General features: G+C 38.9%; 1 protein-coding gene and 1 long non-coding RNA gene across 2 annotated transcripts in view; one reads left to right on the forward strand and one right to left on the reverse strand.

Annotated features, from left to right (window-relative positions):
- The window catches only part of CMC1 (C-X9-C motif containing 1), a 40296-nt gene extending 36117 nt beyond the window's left edge, over positions 1–4179 (reverse strand). The window contains exon 1 of the mRNA XM_021536545.2: positions 4107–4179. Coding sequence (XP_021392220.1) covers positions 4107–4131 — 25 coding nt within the window. The 5' untranslated portion in view covers positions 4132–4179. The remainder of the gene's footprint in view (positions 1–4106) is intronic.
- The window catches only part of LOC110473736 (uncharacterized), a 168292-nt gene continuing 148567 nt past the window's right edge, over positions 3750–23474 (forward strand). Inside the window, exons 1-2 of the long non-coding RNA XR_013340903.1 lie at positions 3750–4020; positions 6130–6300. This is a non-coding gene — a long non-coding RNA (uncharacterized LOC110473736). The remainder of the gene's footprint in view (positions 4021–6129; positions 6301–23474) is intronic.

Below are 23474 nucleotides of genomic sequence, written 5' to 3' on the forward strand. Positions count from 1 at the left end.
CACATAAAATAGAGCTAAGCAGTGACATAAGAAACGGTGCAATAATTTACACCAGAAGCAAGAGACAAGTAGGAAGTAAATCCGACACAGAAAGAGCAAAGTACCTAATATGGACGAGGAAGGGATGCAGGAAAATCTAGCAACCAACAAATCCCCCAGTTACTACAAGAGGAGATGTTAACCACCTAAGATTTGCCATCATGCTAGAAACCATTAATCAGCTGCTCCTGCACTACATAATTTTCAGAAGTGTGTGTCAAAGTGTAATGAAAAACAATATAAGTCACAAATAAAAGCTTCATTATAGAAACAAATCTGCCCAAACTCCCTAGGAGGTTGAATATTTAGCTCTTTAGCCACCCCCTTCAAGATAAAATTTACAATTTTCATTCCAAATAAAGAACATCACACACAAATGAAGAGCAAGGCTTATGAATAACAAGACCGAATACCATTCTTCCTGCATTACAAAAAAAAAAAAAAATATCTTTAACTGGAAGTAAGGATTAAGAGACAAATAAAAAAAAAATGCCTACCTTTGACTTCTGTACCTCTGTAGTAAGTGAACAATTAGTACATGCAATATAAATGAATTAACATCTTGGAAACTAATACCAAAACACACCAGTGCTCTCTTAAGTTTCAGAGCATGAGGTGACAAGGCTACAAGCCTTTCAGTTACATTAACACAAGGATTGCAGATGTTATTCTGGCAATTTATGTTATTAATCACAAAACTTATCTAAAAGAAGTTTAATTAAAAGTTGAAAAAGAACAGCTGAAAAACAACTTTTACTTCTACATTTTTCCCTTTAAATTCAACATTGCTTTATCCCTCATTATTTTACCCTTTCTATCTTTTGAGGCTATAATTTCATTCTTTTCAATGTATTCTTCTAGCTCTAGTCTTACTGCCCTTGCCACTTTGAAAGAAGTCACATCCATTCTGCAAGCCAAATTTTCTCCATCCACTGATAAAACTGCTCTTGTATTTAACAACCTACACTTCTACCTGACATGAAGAAATAGACATATTAAGTAGCTTAGGAAAAATATCTAATTAGTCTTCAGACCCTCTGCTTTTAAGCCCTATGTCAAGAACAGGTACCAAAACCTGTATTTCTATCTCAGCTATTATCCATGACTCCACTTTATGCATCTGTGAATCTTCAACTATGGATCCAAACATCACCACCTGAAAATGACAGCTATAATCAAGTGCATATTAAAAATAAAATGAGTTTTCTCATAACCCATGGCCTCTGCTCCCAAAAGCAGCACTGTACATAGCTTTGAAAGTGCTTCAAATTTGATGCTGGGCTGCAGCACATTGATTTTGGAGAAGGATAAAATAAATAGTGTAACATTTTCCTAAACTGGGAGAAGCTGTTGACTCACTCAAAGGCAGAGAGACCCTCCAGGAAGACCTAGACAAATTAAGGGCTGAACAATCACCAACCATGTGAAGTTTAACACAGTTTAACACCTGGGATGGAGCAATTCTGGATGTACAGGCAGAGTGGGGGAAAAGCATCTGGAGAGCAGCACTGCAGAAAGGGACCTGGGTGTCCTGGTTGACAGAAAGCTGAATGAGAGCCAGCAGTGCCCTGGCAGCCAGGAGGGCCAGCCCTGTCCTGGGGGGCAGCAGGGACAGCATCACCAGCCAGGCAGGGGAAGGGATTGTCCTGCTCTGCTCTGCACTAGGGCTGCCCCACCTCAAGTCCTGTGTGTTTTGGGCATCACAATACAAGGATATAAAGCTTTAGGAGAGCATCAAAAGGAGAGCTACAAAGTGGTGAGGGGTCTAGAGGAGAGGAAGGGCCTGAAGCCACTCAAGGAGCAGCTGAGGTTACTTGTTTGTTCAGCCTGGAGACTGAAAGGAGATCTCACTGCAGTCTACAGCTTTCCCACAAGGAGAAAAGCAGAAGCTTTAAGCTGAGTTAGGGGACGTTTTCTAAATTAGATATTAGGAAAAGGTTTTTCACCCAGATGGTGGCTGGGCACTGGAACAGGGTCTCCAAGGAAGTTCTCAGGACCCAAGCCTGACAGAGTTCAAGAAGCATTTGGACAACACACTCAGGCACATAGCGTGATTATTGGGGAAGTCAGGGCCAGGAACTGGACCTGAGGATCCTTGTGGATATATTTCAACTCAGGATAATCTGCAATTTTATGAACATAAAATCTTGTGAACATGTTTACTACCGATTTATTTATTGGATATAATCACCTAATGACACAACCACAGTTTCTTCCCAAACTATGGCTATCAAAAAAACTCCTCCCATACAAATCACAACATAATTTACAGGTTCTACAATCTGAGTTTCAGAGGACTCCTTGATATTCACTCCCTACTGCCTTTCAAAGCCATGAGAATACTTGTGTCTTTTGTGACCATAAAATGAAGTATCAGTCATGGTAACAATTTACAGAACTGTGATACTTCTGCTTTTTTTCTCATATATGAGCCAAGAAGCAGTTAACAATGCTTAAAACATTAAAACCTACCACATCAGGGTATTTGTGTTAACACCTTCCTAATACAAACAGGGCAGCTCACACCTCTTGCAGCTATTGCTTCAGTTTCTCTACTACCTCACTTAGACATCTTCATGTTTTGTACATTCTGAGGTTTTCAACAGAGCTGTATAAGCCAGAAACTGATGGGGAGTGCGGGGAGGAAAGCAAAAGATAGTGGATAACAAGATAGCAGATTTAGAGAGGTGTCAGTAAGCAATGTCACTGCTCAGGAGATGAATCTCAGTATTGGTGCCACACAGCAGGTACCAAAAGTACACCCTTAGCAGTCCTACCACAGCTAAGGTAAAATCACAGTATGGTTTGGGAGGGACAGATAATGTCATTACATGCATAAATATGGAAGCAGAATGCTGATGACTTCAGTGTTCGGTGCCATGGCTTTTGTTCTGCACTGAAATCACAACAGGTTGAATTGCTGGGATTAGCTCAGTTGGTTACAGCATGCTGCTAATAACACCAAGTTGTGGGTTTCATCCCATTTTGGACCATTTACTTAAGAGTCAAACTCGATGATGCTTGTGGGTCCCTTACAACTCAGCCTATTCTGTGAATCTGTGAATTAACTAATGTAATAACTAGGCTTTTTCCAAACGACAACCAGGAGGTGAAATTACGCTGTAGATGATCATCTGCCACTTGAAATACCACGGTAAGTTTTATAACGTTTTCTTAACTGAATAACAGATCAATGTTTAGAGGATACTATCAATAATCCCAGAACTTGACTATATGAATGCCTTGTTTGCAAGGCCTGGAGACCCAAATCCAAAACAGGTTTGCATCAGAAACTCAGAGCCTGGCCTTGTCCAGCATCCTTCGGCTTTTGGACAAGCAGCCACAGGCAGCAGGGACGGAGGTGCACAGCCACGACCATTGCAGGTTACCACCACCTGCGGGAGACTCAACACCTCGCGTTAGCTGGAGGGAATAGTCTTTTAAGACACCAAGCAGGAGACTCCTGACTCGGGAACTCTGGGCATAGTGAATAAACACTACATGGGTATAAAGGCCATGGGTTTACATTCACTCCTGTAAACACGTGTCTACAACCATTCGGACAAGACCCCGGTAGCACGAAGCCGAGGACATCACAGCCTTGGTGCTTTGCCTTTACGTTTGTTACGCAGCCAGCGAGGCTACCGCAGGCACCCGCGGCGCCGGGACGCCCGGAGCCGCCTCCGCCCCGCGTCCCGGCGCTGGAGGTCACGGCGGCGGCAGAGAGGCAAGGAGGGAACAGGGAGGTGGCGCCGGGAGCGCGCCGAGGGCAGCAGGAACGTCCCAGGCCACCCGGATCCTCGCGGAGGCCGGGAAGGAGCCCCCCAGGGTGGCCCTTCCCAGCACCCACAGGCTGTGCGCCTCAGCCCAGGCTACCGCCCTCTCCGGCGGGTGTGAGGGGCCGGCGGAAAGCGACGGGGGTTTCCCACAGGAAGCCTCGGCGAGGCGAGCGGCGGCGGGGGAGAGGAGGGCGGAGGTGAAGTGAGTATCTCTGTGGGGACTCTCCGCCGCGCCGCCGTCCTCCCTTCTTCCCTCCCTCTTTCCCGCCCGCCGTCGGCCGCCCCTACCTGCGGCGCCGGGGGCAGGCTCCATCTGCGGCCCCGCGCGGCGGCGGCTGCGCGCGGCCCCGGCCCTGCGGCGCAGGCGCGGCACGGCCCGGCCGCTCCCGCGCTCCGCCCCGCGCCGGGCGGAACCGGGGGCGGGAGCGCGGGGCCGCGCGTGTGGGCGTTTGTGGGCGGCGGGGCGGCTCTGAGGCGCCGCGGCTGGGTTCGTGCGGTGTGAGTCACCGAGGGATGGCAAAATCACAGAATGGGTCAGATTGAAAAGGGGTTGCGCTGGGTCATCTGGTCCACCTACCTGCGCAAACAGGGTCATCCTAGAGGATTGCGTCCAGATTGTTCTGGAGTATCTCTAGTGAGGGGCGCTCCACGCCCTCTCTGGGTAAGCCGTTCCAGTACGTGGTCCACCCGCACAGTAAAGAAATTCTTTGTCATGTTCAGGTGGAATTCCCTGTGCATCGGATTCTGCTTGTTGTCTCTAGTCTTAGTCTTTGGTACCACGGAGCAGAGCCTGGCTCCATCCTCTTGGCACTCCCACTTTAGATATTTATATTGATAAAGTTCCTTATCAGATGTTTCTTCTCGGGATGGAGCAGGCCGAGCTCCTTCAGCCTTTCCTTATAAGAGAGATGCTCCAGTCCACCAGTCATTGCCCTCAGCTGGATCCGCCACAGCAGTTCCATGTCTTGTACTGAGGAGCCCAGATCTGGGCTCCCAACAGGCCTGGGGTGAGCGCCAGCTTCCCGGGGAACCTCGAGGAAGCCTCTGTATGTGTCTGTGTGCAGCCTCTGACAGGGACTGGTGGCACATCCTCCAGCCCTTGGGGTGATCGAGGCTTCCACAGCAAGGACTTGAAGTGGCAAATGAGAATTTCAGTGGCTGTTTTTATCGATGAGTTGGTTTCTGACCATAAAAAGGGATTTCGAGTCAGCGGGCAAGAGGTCCCTTTTCACGCCTCAGCATCGCTGGGACCACATTCCTGTTACAGCGGTGCGGTTGACAGAGGAACTAGGAAATCTAGTGTCCCTCCTGCAACTCTTTAGTTGGGAGGCAATATATTTGGTTGACCAGCCTTCACTTATTACTTGCATGAAACAAGAATAACCACTTTTTGGGACACAAAACACAGAGCAAAAAAATTAATTTAAAAAGTAATAAATTGTCAGAAATTGTCATGCACTTAAAAACCCAAGAACATGATTCCTGAGAAATTGAGAGAAACGAGAAGTAAGGAGACATATCTAAAACTTGGGTCTTGTTTTAACAAATACAAGCCATAATTTTCAGATAGCCTACCCTCTTTTCCTATCTTTAACATTTTAGACTGACAAGTGATATAAAAAATCAGTCATTTTATGCAGTAGCCTCTTAAACGAGGCTGAAAAAATTCTTCCAAATGTAGCATTTCCTCTGTTACCTGACATTGTTACTTTCTATTCAGTGGAAAGGTGTGTTTTAAACATTGCATTCTCAGGGAAGTGAGAAACCTAGGAGCCTTCCCCAGACTTCCAGATTGTCTGCCTCTGAAAGATAATAAGCAGTCTAAAAGATTCAGTAGGACGAATGTAAATAATGCCATGTTATTTATTATTAAAATTATTTTCCATCAAAGTTTCAAGGGCTGTTTTTCCCCAGATTGACATTATTTTCCCCATTTGAAAATTTTGTCTCTTTATTAGAAAATGTGTTGTTTCAACTTGAGGCCACACTGAGACCCAAGTTCTTGTTGATACGTTCACAGAAATTAGTAAAATTAGTAGAGCGTGATGTAGGCAAAATCTTCTACATGAATGCTTTTGGCCTTACTGATCTAGAGCATTTCTGCTTTTTACCATTTAGTGCCTTTATGCTTCTCTTTTTTTAACAAGAAGTTTGATCTCATTCCTTAGAGTAAAATATGAATATTACAATTGTTTTCTGTAACTTTAAACTATACCATTTCAGGTAATGTTTATAAGCTGTTTTGAGAATTTTAATTGAACAAAGCAATGGAAATGCAACATGTCAATTTATTTATATTTGTTTTATTAAGGGTTTTTGTCTACACCACTTCTGCAATGATATAAGAGAGTGTTAAAAAAAAAAAGATACCAGCCAATCCGCAAAGAGTTCTTATATTATCTACAAAGAGAAAATACAAGAAAACACGATGCAGAGGAGCTTTCAGCATGAGAGCCAAAAAAGGGGAATGTATGCTTTCAAAGTAAGTTGAGTCCTTTAAAAAAAGGCATTATTTAAGTTAGTAATTTTTGCTGCTCTTAAACTCTTGGCTACTGATGTTTTATATATGCCCTGCAAAATTAGAACTCTGAAAATTTCTTTTACTGATGAAGATCTTTGAACTTACATGTCAGCTCCGTGTGTTGTGTTAATTTGATCAGTTTCAGGCCAGAACTTTGCTGCTTCTTTCATGGAAACAGTACCTGCAGAAATAAATGTCCAATAGCTTTGTAGCTTGGAGAAGTTGTCCTCTGCTGCTGCTTCTTCCAGTAGCAGCTCTGGAAACAGGACTTTCTGGGAGTTTTATTTCCAAGTCTGACAGACAAGAACGATGGAAGCTGAGAAGGGCAAAAGAGACTAAGACACACCTTGAGGAAATAAGAACAAAGGAAAAAAAGTTGATAGAACAACTTTGTTCTGGAGATTTGAGGGTCAGAGATAGTTTTTGAGGGAGGGCATATGCAGCTGTGAGTCTGATAACAGTCTCATGCTATTTGGGGCTAGTAGAAATTATCAGAAATGAGAAAGTATCAGAGAAAGTCTTATCTTGACAGATGAGAAAATGAAGCTGACATGCAGAGCAGAAATGGCATAAGACAGTAAGGTAGCAACTGTCCACAAAGAGCTTTAAATTAGGATAAATATCTTGTGTCTGACTTGGGAGCCAGTGCAGTGATCCCAGGAAGTGGCACATTGGCTGACTTAATGACACAGTAAAATTATGTTCTTACAGCAGCTTAAATGAACAGAAGCAGAACAGTTTTTGCCACCAGAAAAGAGAAAGTTACTGTGTGAGAGACGTGAAGTGTTAGGTGCCATATCAAGAATTTTCATACCACAGATGAAAAAGCACAACTTTGTCAATACATGTTCTTCATGGTTTTATATGCAGTCTTGATGTTAGTAAGATCATCGACTTACATAGAGAAAAGATAAATTTACTTAATTCATTCATGTGGAAGTGCCTGTGAAAATGAACTCCATCCTGTAGGAGCATCCAAGGGTATAAAGGGATGGTTTAATTAAAAAAAAAAAAAAAAAAAAAAAAAAAAAAAAAAAAAAAAAGGAAAAAAAAGTGCAAAGTGGGTCTCCCTTAAACATGAGGTCTAACTTATATCTTGTCCCAGGACAGAGTTTTGAAATGACACCTGGAGTATGCAATTTGTGTTTAGTCAGATCTTTTTAAGTATGAACCTTGCACAACCTGGGCAGCCCTGTGAAGTTGTGCTGAAATGTGTGGGGTATTTGCCATGCAGCACTTTGATAAAAGTTCATACCGTATGCTTCGTTTAACTGAGACACTTATCTGGTAAACTTGCTTGACTGGGACATCTCCTGGGGCACTGGTGTAAGACCAGTACTACTTAATACACACAACTGCTACTTAACAGGGCCCTAACAGAACAGTGGCTACTGCTTAGTGCCCCTGGTTATTCAGTGCTGCTTATGCCATCTCTCTGTCAGAGTTCTTGGAATTTGTCTATACAAAGAAAATACTCCCTGCAATTAATTCCCGTAGAGTAAAATACTGGGTGTAGTAGTGGAAATAAACTGATGATGGTGGCTACAATTTCTGCACTGATTGTTACAGTGCGGAAGATGTGATAACTTCCCCTATGGTCTTGAAGGATGCTTGAGCGAATGTTTGTTTTATACAACTTTTAAAACCCTATATAGTCAGAAGTAGTAGTGTTGGGTTACAGTAATTTCTGTGTTTCTAAGATTCATATTGTCATTTGATTAGCTGATCGCCCATTTTCCAAAGTGTGAACATATTTTCACACTTCAACCAAGACAGTGTTAACAAAGAAACTATAGATAGCAATAGAGATTAATTATCTATCCCATGAGTCTCTACACCTTGTTTTTACCAGATAAAGAGAGCCTATCTGTCTGCACACAGGTGTGATTTTTTTTTTTGACAATAGCATTGGTCAAATGAGTTCAAAGGCTTATCTTCAAGTAGCACTTCTTAGACATGTTTGTTCGCTCTTGACACTTTTGATCTTGTTTCATGAAATACAACTTCCAGTAAAGGGTTGTGATTACCCATGTGAAATTCATTCATAGGTGCGAGATGTGGGGGAGCTTTAAATAAGAATATTTAGAATCAAATAAACTTTTCTTTCTTTCCTGGAGGGAAAGTACTCTTACTGAAGTCACTGCAAAATTGTTGAGGGCCTTATTTGCAATTGCCATCTGAGATTTTCACTGACTTGAGACATCTTCCAGAAGAGAGAAAAACACAAAGGAGTTTTAGTGTCTTTCTGTTGTACAAGTTGCAGCATTTTGTATTTATTCTCCCACAGAATTCAACCCATCCATATGTCTCTTTAAGGATAGGACATCTTTACAGCAGAATCTGTTACTGTAGGAAGAAGCATTAAACATATTGAATTATTTCTGCCCTGTCTTATGAGTCTCTAATTCTGCCCATTCTGGATATTAGTGGATGCTAGTGTGTTGCAGACCTCTGAACCTGCAGCCTGTCAAGCCTCACTTAAGTGACATGAGACTTCTGCAGTATTTTCACAGTGCAGGCACTGGCACTGCATTGCCTTGGCCTCTCTCTTGCTCTCAAAGAACAACTGGCATGTTGCTAGGTGGCAAGCTCTGTGGTGGCAGTGCAGTGCCTATCTCGAGTCCTGTGGACTGTTTCTTACCACTTCACTGAGAATGAAATCTTTCCCTTCATGGGTCTGACCTTTCCACTAATGTTTCAGGGCAGTTGGGACCATCTAATCAGGGTGACTGCCAAAACTTACTGTCTCTAGCAAGATGTCACTGAAGTTGTATATAGGGAGCTGGCCATCTGCTCAAGTAGAAAAAATGCATCAAATAATAATTCTTCTTGCCAGTCACTACTAGATCTGATTGGCAAAGTGAAAAACAGTTCCATTTCTTCTCTGAAGTTTGCACACAAGAGCACACTCTTTCACTGGCTTTTGTTTGTTAAAAAATTCCTTTTTTATGTCAACTATTCAAATGTATCCCAAAGTTATAAACTGCATAGCAGGTGTAGATCATTTGGCTCTATTTTTAGGTATTATTAGTCCAGTAGTATAAAAGGAAGGGAAGATCCACCACCAAAAACAAAGCAGACTGTAAGCTTTCATCATTTGATTTGCCTTGCTTACAAGAACAGTTATTTTTCAGGCTGTGGTCAGAATGCTTTTCTGTCTGAATACATTCACAACAACTATAGGGTGACTCTCACTTGTATTGCAAGTTTTGTTTAGCTTAGAAAAGCTTAGCTTTTGTTTTAGCTTAAAATTTTCATCTTCCCTCCTTGCAGCTCTGCATCCAGTCATAAGTTTTATTTCTGTTTGAGATGTTCTTTGAAAAGCTACTTAGCCATTTTATTGCTTTACCCTTTCCGATTTTTTTATGTGCCACACAGAGAAGGGCTAATCCTGGAAGATAAATGTTAAAAAATGGTTCAGTGTTCAGTGTGGCTTCTAGGCCACAGTAACTACTGTGTGGTGCAGTCCTTTAGGTATATGAGCCTGGCACAAGAGCCCTCTTGCTATCTTTACCTCAGTACTAGCCTGGATATTTCCTAATCACTCCTTGGTATGGTTTTAATTTGTTTGGGTTTTTTGTGCCACAGCAGAGAACATTACTATGGAGGCAAGCTCTGAAATTCTAAGGTACCTTCCAATCGATTCCTTAATGCAGACAGAGGTTACAGCTCCACCCTTGGTGTCAGGAGTTGCATTACAAGTACAGAAAAAGAAAGAGTAAGCCTCTAATAACTGAAATGCACTACCACAGTCAGACCTGTTTGAGTACTAGTCTTGTTTGTACATACTCATTTTGTTTAGTAAATCCCTGCTTAGAGATAGAAATCCTCTTAACTGCTGGTTGAGCCTCTTAAGAATCATTGTCCATTTCTTTAGTTTTGGAATTGTTTGCTTCCCATAGGGCACACCACCCTGCAATGTAGGATCACCATTCTGCCTTGAGGTACAACTGCAGTAGTTACTTCTTTCATCTCTAAACCACAAAGCACCTTAGAGATAGGGAAAAAGACATCAAAAAGAGTTTAACCGTTTGCCTGGCACTGTGGAGGAATGCTAGTGATAAACTACAAATCTGAAGATCAGGCTCTTCAATTTATAGACCATTCAGATTACTTGAGATTGTAACACTACTCATAATTCAGGAAATTAAGCCTAAATACAATCCATACTTCTACATTTGGATTGTCATCATTGGAAATTATAAGATCTGACTCATCAGGGCAGAAGAAAAAGGTGATGAAACAAAAGCTACTTATTAATATATTAGAGATGAATGCTGAAATGAAAGAGAAAGAATGTCATTGCCAAATGTGATCCTGATGCTATCTCAAAAAATCTTTCTGTCAGCAGATGGCTTCTTTTTGCATCCACCTAGCTCTCAGTATTTAACTTACAGTAAATCCTCACACCTATCCAACCAGATTCACTGTGTTACCTAATTATCTGTGATGTTATATTTGCATACCTACTTAGTTTATATTGTTGAGATGTCTTTGGTTCATTGTCTTTTACTCCATGAAATAAAAAATACAATCTAAGATATGGGGATTTTTACCTTAACATTTACATTTGAATATCTCTCCTGCATTTGTTTCTAATTCAAACTTGTCACTTAAAGTCTGATAAACAGATTGTGAGTAGAGGAAGATGCTTTTCTACCCCAACAGATATGGTCAGAATATGTTTTTTGCAAAATCTTTTTGTCCTCTTTAGATGCATAAGAGTGATGCAACAATAATAACGCTGAACACTTAGCTTCTCTATATTCACCAGTCTGGAAAATTCAATGTGACTTTAAGTTTAACACTACTCTGCTAAGGAGCCTCAACTGGCCAGCACTCATTCTGAGATTTTAGTTACTGAGGTATGGATGTTGTCAAGAGAAAGAATTGGCAGTCATATAACTCCATAACCTGAAATTCAGTAAGGGAAAAAAAAGTCTTACATGCTTCTTTGTAAGACATCCATTGTTTTGAAAATCAGCTTCTTAGTTCCTGGTATCTTACCTGTGTTGTGCAGTTAAGCGTTTGCCTGTTTGTGAGTACAGGACACTTATTGGTGAAGGCAGTGAAATCATAATGCCCCATATTTTCAAGTTGAGAGAAATTCTTGTTGTACCTGCAAATAAGTGTTATTTCTATCCTCATCTCCCTTTCTCATCTCTTTTTTTGTGTTGCTTGGTGTGGTTTTATAGCTGCTGTACTTTCACCTACTGACATTGATTTCAGTGTTAAGTGAGCGCTGAATGCAGGGGAGATCTGATTTGAAAACTCAGCTCTCAACATGTATTTCTCTGCAATCTGATTCTGGTGTGTATCTAATTCCCTGCCTGTGATATTTGCATCCCTAAGTAATGCAGGTTTTGGTGACTGATGGCTGGTTGGTAGGCAAGGGTTGGTCACTGCTGATGTGTCAAACCATGGTGTTGTCTAAAGAATCATGAATTATGAATCAGTCCAAAACATGAGATGTGAGACTGTTTAATGTGGTATGTTGTAATACACAGAATCCAGGTGAAAACTTGAGGGATTTATCTCATTGATTCCAGTTGCATTTAGGAGGCCATAAGAGCTTGACAACTTCCACATTCAAGTTCTTTGCTGCAAAGCATTTGATTAACTATGTGCTTTACTTTACCACCAATGTTCAAACTTTACACACAACTGAAAATTTTATGAGGCCATACATGTCCCCATATATTGTAATGTAATTGGAGCTTGATACAGAAATGGATACTCAATAGAAACCCTTGACAAATTTAGTAAAACAAATCTTTTAAGATGTAGGAAGTGCTAGACAATTCTGAAACTTCAGTGACAATGGTAACAATGTTCAAGTGGGGCAAACTGAAACTGGGACTTAAATACAGATAGTATGATTTAGGATTTCATAATTCTCTCTTTGCTCTCCAACTAAATAGGTAGTTAAGGTGTATCTTCTATTTCTCAACTTTTCCTAATAAGATGCAATGTTGGATTATGGATTAACTGTTTTTATTATTTACTATTTATTCAGCATTAGTTTGATCATTGTGCATTATTACCATCATTATGAGGGATTTGTGTCTGTTTTTTCAGGCATTGTTAGCATATCTGTTCCAAAAATCTTGCAGTATAAACAATTATAATTCTGCCTAACAAGCAGAATTGAATAAGGGCAAAGAATGCAAGAAGACATTTATAAATGTCATATTTAGCAGGAAGAATTCTACTGCGCATCTGTTACCATTATACATTTATAATACCTGTAACATGTAATAAAAGTTTCATATGCACAGATATTTAATTCTCTTTCTGACTTTTCATACAGAATTAGAAAGGAGCATAGCATCAGAAATGACTGAATGGAGATGTGTCAAAAGAAAGTGTAACTTTAATGTTTAGCTTTCTGTCATGTTTTTACATAACTGGGACTAAATATTAATCAACTCAGAAAAGCAGGGATTTTTGGTCAGATATTTTCAAATTAATTTTTTCTTGGAGGTTCCCCTCATCACCCCCCACTTTTTATAACACCTTTTATTTAATTTCAGTGACTAATTCACATTTTAGAGAAAAGAATATTTAGTGCTCTAAACTTTCAGTAAGGTTCATAATATTTCTGAGATTTCCCAGAACTTCTACAACAAAATTATGGGACAAAAGATTTGGTATTTCTGGTAAGTAAAAAGATTGAGATAAATGGAAGACAATCCTTTTTTAAATGACTAGTTACATAAATAAACATAGAGAAATAGAAAGGCAAAGAAAACAATGAAAATGCCCATCCTCTCAGTCTTTTTGTGCTTTATTTTGAATGGATATTTGGAAATATAACTGAAGCCCTGCAGTGGATAAATCAACTTTTTTTTCATGATCACTGTGTTCTGACACAGACATGTAAATCTTCCTCAGTACCGTAATTTTTATTCAGTTAAGTACCAAAAAGTTGATTGCAGTGTGTGATGAATCAATTCCAATGCTGGGATAAGCTGTAAAAAGGGAGGCTGAAGTTTGAATTTCATGATTTTCTGATGCAGAGCAGCAGATTAGGAGTAACAGTCAGATTTTAACCCCTGAGCTGAGTTCTAAAGAAACACTGCATTTGGAATGTCAGAATAACTCTTTTTTCACATGCTGTGCTGGCATCTATAGAAATAAAAGTTCTGTTTGTTCTGAAGGTCCTTTCTTGCTGCTAAACGAAAGAAAGTTTTAAGATGTAAAATTTGTATAGCTTGATATTGATTTCCTCAGGGAGGAAATCCTAATGAAATGGAGACAGCCAAGTTAGATGGAGAAATCATAGCACCTTTAGAGAATTACAAATTTTTTGTGTGTTTTTATTGGGTTCTTAACAAGTGCTTCTTCCACCTGCTTGTTATACTGCTTAATTTTTCATTTGAAAAATATATACTGTAAGTACAGTATCTTAATGTTACATATTTTCTTCCATTGATATATCATGCATAAAAAACCATTCTTTTATTCTTCTGCTCTCTATTACAATGTGACCATTTGGCCTTTTACAACATATAAAGCAGCACTTTTGGTCAATTTTAGCAGGAGAAGCAGTATGTAGAAAACTTTATCATCTCTGGCAAATGCTATTCTTGCTAGGGTTCCAATTTCAAGCCCATTGGTATGCCATGGTTATACTGTCATCCACTGTCTTTCAGTTCATTAATATAGTTTAGCTTTCATCGCAATTCATCTCCAAATTTGTTGTGTTAATTTCCTTTCTTGCCATCCTTTGTTGTCCATGAAAAAATTCTATTTATTTTTTTATAAAAGAAAGTTTGGTTGGTGAGTGACATCTGATCTTATACCACCATTGACAGATGTGCAATATTAATCAGTAATAAGTCTGAACTGCAGTTTCTGCAGATGAAGCTTTTACAGTCACTTCATATTCACTGATTAGCCATTCACACATTAATTCACAGTAAAAAGGAATCTAGAACCTGGAATGTCATTAAAAATACTGTATATGCATTGATGCTACCTTTTAGAAGTATTTAAATATATTTGTACTTTAACAAAAAAGATATACTAATGGTATATAAATACCACTGTAATTACATTCAAATATTGTTTGAATTTTGTTAGCTGAAAAATTAGGGAAAATTTTGAACTTAATTTTTTAAGCTCTGTATGGTTTGTCCAAGCAGGAATATATGTTCATTTCTAAAAAATTAAAGCAGTTTGCTACACCTTCAGTCTTCTAGCAGTATGATGTTTAAGCATGTCTCACATTGATTTCAGTTCTGGATTTCATTGTGGAACACAGAGCTACTCATATTTGAGAGACACAGAATACAATCCTAACCAGGACACCCACCATTAGTGCAAAGTCCCTCTAGGAAGGTATAATCAGCTGTGGTGGCAGTTTAAGCTCTATATATGTATGCTAATATATATATAATAGATATCTCTCTATGTCTGTTATCTATATCTCATATTCTAATCCCATTTTCAACAAAAATGGAAATGTAAAGGATTGTTACAAAGAAAATATTACAGTACCTAGCTTTGTGTAATTAAAATAACATTTTGAACTCTTTAGCATTAAACTGAAATGGCTGTGCATGTGGTGGTTAGGACATCCATCTATTGAATGCAATTTGCATTGAATTCTGTTTCACCTAGCCCATGTTCTGAGCTAGCATTCAGCTAGAGCATGGCTACTGCACCGACATAATCCTTTTGATATTGGGGTGACATGCAGAAGTCCATTTGATTGACTTCCTATTCATTAAACCATGTTCTGCCTTGAATGTAAATAATTCAAAATGTCCACTTCAGCATAATCTTTCCCCCATAATTTCCTTTCATTGGTGCAGCAAAAACCCCACAGTGTGCCACTGTCTGCACCATGTGGGTACCAAGTAGGTTAGGGAGCTGAAAGCTTACAGCTGAGGAGTTCTGGTTCTTTAGCAGGGTGACACTTACTCTCCAGGGCTAAGGCCATAGCAAGTACCTCTGGGAGAGCTCCTGCTGTGGTGAGCCAGCACTGGGAGGGTGGGAAGCAGCTGCAGGCAGAGCTGCTGGCCAGCCTGCCTGCTGGAGGGACAGGGCCAGGGCAGCACAGAGCCGGGTGGGGAAAAGCAGCAGAATCTCTGCGGCACGGTTCTTGCCAGGTTAGGGAATGTGTAACAGAGCAGCTGTTGGATATGCAGTGACAGCTACCATGGCCACCATGGCTTTGCTGGCTGACAGCATGTCTCCCAAAGGGGGGTAAAGCATGGGCTACTCTAATCAGATGTTCATTCGGAGAAAAATGAACTTTCTGTCATTCAAGTCCTTGTGGGTACTGCAAGGAGAACAAAAGAATACAATCATTAAAAAAAAAGTCACTGGCTACTGACTTGCCTGTCAATAAGCATTAAAGAAATGTGGTGCTACTGCTGAGAAACTACCAAATTTGTTTTAAAGAGCAATGCTAATGCCAAATACAAAGTCAGAATTGGTGTTGGTCTGTAACAATCATGTTGGAAATCAAGAGATACTTTTGATTTTATTGCAAAGGAAAAATTCTCCACAAAAGATACTTGCATTAGCAAGGGAGAAAATCTGCAGCTGAATTAGGGAGAGACTAGAGGAGAGAAAAAGGTAATTTTTCATGCCACTGAGTCTGGATATGCTCAGAGTTCACAATAGTAATTAGGCATTTGAAATTGGCAGTAAACCCTGGGAAGGATGAGCATATTGTCAGAATATTTTTTTTTTTTAATAAGTGCATTCACTCTGACTCAGGGAGGAGCTGGAGTCTGCAGTGAAAGAGAGCAGCAAGTACTAGCATACTTCAAACTCTTTGGAGTTGGAGGCTTTGCTACTGTAAAGGAACCATTTTTTTAGGAAGGATCTGCAAAGCTTTCAGAAGAAGAAGATGTACATATACTAGTTCTGTTTCTGCATAATTAAATTCATAACCTGTTTCAGAAAAGAAAAAGAGCTTTGAGGTCTCACTTCAGCTTTTACTGTGTTTAATGTACATAAAAAACACCCTCCTAGCTTTTCACACACTTCTAGTCAGAAGACTACTGTAATTCTGTAAGTACTGTGCTCTTTTGGCTAGGTGGTTTTGTCATAACCTCTTCTTAACACCTTTTCATTCAGTTTCTCTCTCCTCTGTCATTTACTCCAGAACAGTTCTGACTTCTGCAGTATAAAAAAACCCAACTAGTAATGTAAATAAGTCTGAATCATACTTGTTTAAAACAAGTGTTTTTTTCACTTCTGTCCATTTTATCATCATGATTGAGGCTTCTACATTTTTCTTGTATATTGGTGGTTAGCTGGAAGGACATATAGACATTAAGACCTTTGGGAGAGATTTTTTTCCTGCTTTTCAGTTGAAAGGAGGTCACTGCTCTTATTGATTTCTGGACTACCAGATAGTGTATGTGTCAATGTCAAGTTTTAGGTCTCCTCTTGTGATGGCAATAATGATGAAGAATTCAGAATCTGGGTTTTATGAGGGCACACCTAGGTCATTTTACCATTAAAATTATCAGAGGACCAGAAATACTCTCTTGTTTTCAACTAACAAATCTCCAGATTGTTCAAGTACATTTACAAAGGTGATTTGCATAATTTCTTTGTGTGCTGGTGGGTTTTTTTCTTTTGTATGTCCAGAAAAAACTTAACAAAGGACTTCTTTTCATTCTCTTACTATTTCATAAGAGCTAGGCTTGTTCCTGGAGTGTTAATATGGGTGGTATCCGTTTTACAGAAAAAAAAATCAAATTGAGATTGAGAGATTGTGAGTTATGATGTAATTGAGTAATTGATGATGAATGATGACAAAAATGTCCATGGGAAATATGAAAAATTATTAAGGTGTGTATGAATTAAATGGTTTTTAAGATTTATGTAATCTCTCTGAAATACAGGAACCTTGAAAGAATATTGCTAAATGTTTAGCTAGAAATTTATAATTTTCTCTCCAGCTCTTATTGTTAAAAGTAATTGAATGGAAAGTTCTTGTATTTTTCATATTAAAATGTTAATATGTTTGTTATTTTCATATTACCTGGAAAATTTCTTGATAAAGCTTATAAAACTAAATTATGTTTTGGCTGGGAAAACTATCTTTTCCCTTTCAAGTAGCACTGAATATTCTGCAACATCCAAAAGTGTAGACCAGCAGCAATTTTGAGTAGAAATTGTCAGAAGATTCAGATCCCTTTTACATGCTCAAACCTAGAATGCAGAAATACAAACCACAAAATAAATTTGGTGTGTTTATTAACTACCACTGTTTTTTTTTTATTTCCCCTCCTCAATTTCCCTGTCTGGAGACTGCAGCAGGAACCACATGACCAGATAGATGCCTTTCAGATAAATTCTTTAATTAACCTGTTGTTCTTGAAAACATACAAAACTAAGAATACCTTAAGCAACCCCAAAGGTGCACATGGTTTTGGTGGGATAGACACCTACTATTTCTTCTAAGCATAAACTAGTATACTGCAAAAATGAAACGTAACCTTGTATTTATAAATTAAAATAAAATCCTTGTAAGCCAGGGAAATGGTCAAACTGTCAATGCTGAATGAAGTTTGCACATGAGGTGCAGTGTGTTGAACTTCTAGTCTGAAATTCATGCAGAAGAGAAACTGCTTCAACAATTTCATTCAGGATTAGAGATAGAAGTGGACACATTCTTTTTTACTTTCTGAGCTTGGCTTTGACTTGGCTTGGTTTGTACTACAGGAGAAAACTTGTCCCTTATCAGTTTACCTTGGCCCAGAGTTCACTTTCTCCAGTAGAAATGGAATAAACTTACCATTCAGGTACTTTGTAAGACATCTTTATGTTGTTAGACTGATTCTTTCATTGTGTTAAGGCACTTTTCTGGACTGCTTGGGAAGGAGCTGTGTCAGCATCATTGCTTTAGAAAATCCAGCATCAGAGTAAACTCTGCCTCCCTTTAGCTCCTGTGTTTATGCTCTCCCATTCCCTCTTAAGCAGACTTTTTTGCCTCCTGCCTGTGACCAGCAGTACCCAGTGGTCTGCTCTTCACAGTCACAGGCTTTGAAAAGTGTCCCTATACACTCACTGTGTGGAGCTGTACTCAGGCAAATGGCTTAAAGGCAGATATAATGATTTCAGAGTTTTCTGAAAATCTGAATTCAAACATTCTGGGAACTTTTTATCATTGTTGGCTTTTTTACTATATTGCCTTCTAACAATAGCTGGCTTTTTAAATGTGGTCTTTCTGATGTAATTGTTCCATATTTGCCAAGGGATTGTCCTTCATCAGCAGGAAATAAAAATGACCTTATGAATATGTGTTCTCTGATCTTAATATTGTGTATGTAGAAGACAGGAGAGAAGCAGAGGAGGCAGGTTCAGCAAGGAACAAAGAGCATTAAATGACTTACAAGTTCGCCAGGATATCATACAACTCTTAAGATAACTACCACCAGTCTTGTTGAAGAAATTACATGAACCCTATATCCCTGCAGTAATTACAGTGGCCAGACAGCTCTGGCTTTTGGGAGCAAAATTCTTCCACAAATCCTACTCCAGCAATACCATGTATTAGGATTTCTACTCAGCTGGAGGGGAGAAAAAAGACAGTTACTGTCCTGATCCATGAACTAGCATTCAGATGTTTTTATACTCTGTTAAATGTATCTTGGAAATTTTCCTCTTTATTGCTGAGGTGTCCTAATTTATGAAAGCAATTATATGTTTAGTGTGTTTTGTAAAAAACCCTTATGAACCCCAAAATCTAGTCTCCCTAAATAGGTAAAATTTACCAGTAGTTAATCAAAACTGTAGAACATGTCTTTGCAACAGTATTGATGAAGGTGCAAAAACTAGGTATTAAGTGATGCATTGCTTGATTGGTATGTTGTCAGTGCTTTAAAGACCTTTCCTTATCAGGTCAGCACCTCAGTGTGCTCTGCCGCAGTGACCAGGCAACCACTTCATTTTCCCTGACAGTGTGTCCCCCTCTCCTCCTGTAGCTTCGGAGATGCTCTCAACCCAGCAGGAGTATTTGTTCTAACTGCTATGTCAGTCCACCAAACAAATATGCAATATGAAAAAGGGAAGAAGAGAGAAGGGATTTTAGGACTTTCTGCTTTCCTGAGAGGAGAGCTAGTAGCGCACAATGCTTTGGGAAAACATTCCAGGAGACTGTGGACTGGCCTGAGGAATAAGGGACCCTTGAGCTAAGTAGTCCCATAAAGGTTCTGGTTTTTGCTTTCAAGCCTCTTATTGTAAATGGGAATGTTTTTGGTGGTGTTGGTGAGCAGAGTGAACATTTCATGCACTCCAGCGAGTTTGTAGCAGTCCCTCACTATAAATGTATGGATAATGTTTTCTCATTTAACCCTATTTTGGTGATAGTTTCAGTTTGACTCATTATTGCTGACAAAAAGACTTACAGGAATAGAAACCTGTACAGTTACGAGAGATGTTATGTAATCTCATCAGTCATTTTGTGTTTGCAATGTATACTGTAACTTTTTAAATATTTGAATTCTTTACAGATATGTTCTAAAAGTTTCATATCAAATTTTAATTATAAATCATTACAAAACCCCAGTAAATTTCTTGAAGCTGACTGGAAAAGCTTATGGGGAAAGCATATTTTATGGACTTGTCCAGGGGTAGCATGGTTTTGGAAAAAAGATAATTAATGTCATTAGGCAAATTGAAAGACAGGAAATTTGTTTTGAATAGTAGCAGAGAAAAAAAAATCCATATCTAATGAAAGGTGGTTCAATTTTACTAAATTTTCCTTTTAATTGTGTGAAACATTTTGGGACTGTTGTCTTGACGTAAAAATGGAGGCTGAGAGATTTTTCTCTGATGCAGGAGGAGAGAGGTAGAGACAGAGGAAGAAAAGAATAGTGAAGACTTTGGCAGAAAATATTTGGCATCATAAAATTGGTAATATATGAGCCTTCTTGTGTGTAAAAGCACACAATATTTTTATATATTTACCATTTCAAATGAATGCATTTGAATGAGTGTGATTTTTTTATGTCTGGTCTTATTTTTTGGCATTAAATATTTGTGTTGTATGTCCTAACAGAACTTTGGAAAGTATATCTCAAATACAGTGACAATGGTGGTTCTGAGAGGCTTGATAAGATTATTTAAGTTCTCTGACCTTTGGATAAGATCATTTCATATCTCATTTTTTTGAATATTTGCCTGTTTTCCTAAAACACTAAATAGCCTGTGTCAAATTCTGGTCTTCAGAGCAGCAATAGTGCCCTGCTTTGGGAGCACTTATTAGTTGTGCAATAGGGAGCAGAATTAATTTATTGCCCTGTGTTTGTGTGCTGTGTTCGTTCATATTCTTCATTATTTGTTTGGCAGCACATTAAGAGTAAGTCTTATGCAGTGGCTCGTTTAAAAGAATAATTTCCTTGAGTTTGTTGAGGAAATAACTATTGCTTCAAATTTGAAGATCTTGACTGCCCCAAGATGAGTCCCCCAACAGTTGGTTCCCTTACACACTAATGCCTGGTGGAAGAAGAATATGTGCTATACAGACAGTTGCCTCATCAGAAATAATTCAAAATAACACAAAAGAGAAAAATAAAAAATAACTGAAGCTCCAGACAAATTGGCAGGCTGGGTTGTGTAAATAAAATGGCCAGCTAATTGTATTCCCTGGTGAATTCAGTCCAAATGGACCAGACGGGTTGAGTGCATAATAGAACACATGCACCACAGTTTGAAAATCTCTGGGAATACTGAGCTGTCTTGTGCCACCCCTGATGGAGCTGAAATTGTAGTGAACAGAATGCTGGAACCATGTTGTATTATCAGAGGACGTGGAACCACTTATTTGAACTAAACACTTAGTGCTGTCATGCTGGTGTGACAGAAAATGGCACTAAAGCACAGCTGAGTGGCTATTTTTGTCTGGATAAATACTCCAGTTTGTCAAGCTCTGTCTTCTGGTCTGCTAAAGCACAAAGGTAGAGTTCAAAATTAGACATTAACAACTTTATGTTATGTTAGCTCAGGAAGAAGAATCATCTCATTCCTTTTCTGTGTGCAATTCCAAATGTCAAGTAAATTAAAGAAGTGGGTCTCAGGTGATTCAAAGAAGATGCTTAAGCCTATGTTTCATTTTGTATTTACACAAAAGTAAATTTTTTGTAAATTTAACTCTTTCTTTATTTCAGTTCATCAGATTTTGGCATTGCTGCTGGTGGGTGTAGTCTCCAGTTTAAAAACCATTACTTGTAGGAGATGGGCTTCACTAAATAAGTATGCTTGTAACTCTCACTTTTACAATTATCCTTACTGTGCTGGAGCACTTCAGTTATTTGCTTTTGTGTCCTAAAACTAAGCGCAAAATAGAACAAAAAAAATACAGATTACAGATAGAAAGATTAGAGTCTCTATATGACTAAGCAACCAGGCTTGGGGTATAAGTGGGAGTTCAGGATTTCCATTATTGAACTAAGTCTAAATTTAATACTGGCTTAATAATTCTGGGTGGGGGAAAAAAATTTTTGTCAATAAACTTGGCTAAAGTTGGGGTTCAGGTAGATGAGGGGGAAATCATAAATTTAGGGCCCATGATTTCTCTGAAGCATTTTCATCAAATGTGGACCATTATCTCAAGACATGTTCATGGCACCTTGCAGCTGGGGAATGCTCTGTGGCAAACAGAACACGATCAGTGTGAGACTAATGTCTCCTGTTGGGGTGAAGAGCCAATAAAGATCAGAGAGAGGGTAAAGATGTAATTCAGGCATGTCCCAAGGCACTCCTGGGGCAGAGCTGTCAGGATGCAAAACTTCAGAGGAAACCTCGGTATATGGACTACACGTATGGAAGGACTGTGCTGCTGTGCAGCAAATCTCCTGGCTTTCTGTCAGGACTGCTTGAGTGGAAATTTTTTACTTGATCAATACTCAAAACTGTCATTTTATATTGAGTAAGTACATAGAACTTAGAAAAAGGGCACAATAATACTGTCTTGAGTATAACTAATGGCTGTTTTTGTTAGGCTTGTGAATAAATACTGCTGATGTTGCCTTGAAGTCAGGAGTGCTATACACTGAGAGAGCAATGGGGAAAGGTGAAAACAATGTTTTGCTTCTGTGGTCCCCTAAAGGCAAACCTTCACTACCCTTTTCCTGCAGATTAAGACAAAATTGTTTGGTCAGTGGGTGTTTAGGGGACAAGAGAGGAACAGAGGAAGCTGGTTGTTCAAGGAATGAAGAAGAGCAATTCTTCTGAGTTCACCAGGGTACCACACAGATTTTGATATAACTAAGAGGGCTATTGCCAGTCAGTTTGGTCAGTGAAGAATTCTCTCTTCCTCTTTGTTTTCTTTCTTTTCATCTGAATTTTTCTTTTCTGAACTTGATTTGTATCATGTAAATAGTGGTATCCAATATACCAAAGTTAAGAACTGAATATTGCTTTAAAAATGCAACTTATTCAAAACCTTTTACCCTTACAATTTTAAGAATTTTTATAATATATTTTAAACTTTTGATTATACTTGTGATAATGCTAATACTGATTCTGAGTTTTCAGGTTGAAGCATGTTATAAGCAGACTGTAGTCTAAAAAGTTTTGTTTTGATGTAAGGCATACATTTTTACATCCAGATTGTGCATGGATATCTGTGGGGAAATTCTGAGGCTAGAAATGAAAGCAAGACAAATTAAAATGAGCAGTATGCTCCAATTTTTAACAGGCAAGATAGCAGTTACTTCTCCAACCAAAATTTTCTGGATTTGTGTTTTGGTTTTTTAGTTTTTTTGGTTGGTTTTGTTTGGTTGGTTTGGTAGATTGGTTGTTTTGGGGTTTTTTTTGTTTGTTTGTTTTTTGGTTTTTTTTTTTTTTTTTCCTGTGTAATTCTGTAGCTCAGTTGGGAACTTTAGTCTTCTTTTTGAGCTGTAGTCTTCTTTGCTCAGTAAGTCAGCCACAGTAATAAGAATGATTCCTTCAAAGTATGTATATAAGTACATGAAAATAGTGGAATAGGTGTATGGTTGGTAATAGAGTCATTGCTCAGGTAAATCAAGACACCATGGCAACACTGGTTGGAGCACTAGTGGATCTGTAAGAAGACTTAACTCTTGAGAATATCTGATTTTACTTCTATCTCAAATCTGTGATTTTTCACTTTTCTACCTTGTATTTAAGAACAATATTCT

The sequence above is a fragment of the Lonchura striata genome, chromosome 1 (genome assembly GCF_046129695.1).
Source record: "Lonchura striata isolate bLonStr1 chromosome 1, bLonStr1.mat, whole genome shotgun sequence".
Taxonomy (NCBI): domain Eukaryota; kingdom Metazoa; phylum Chordata; class Aves; order Passeriformes; family Estrildidae; genus Lonchura; species Lonchura striata.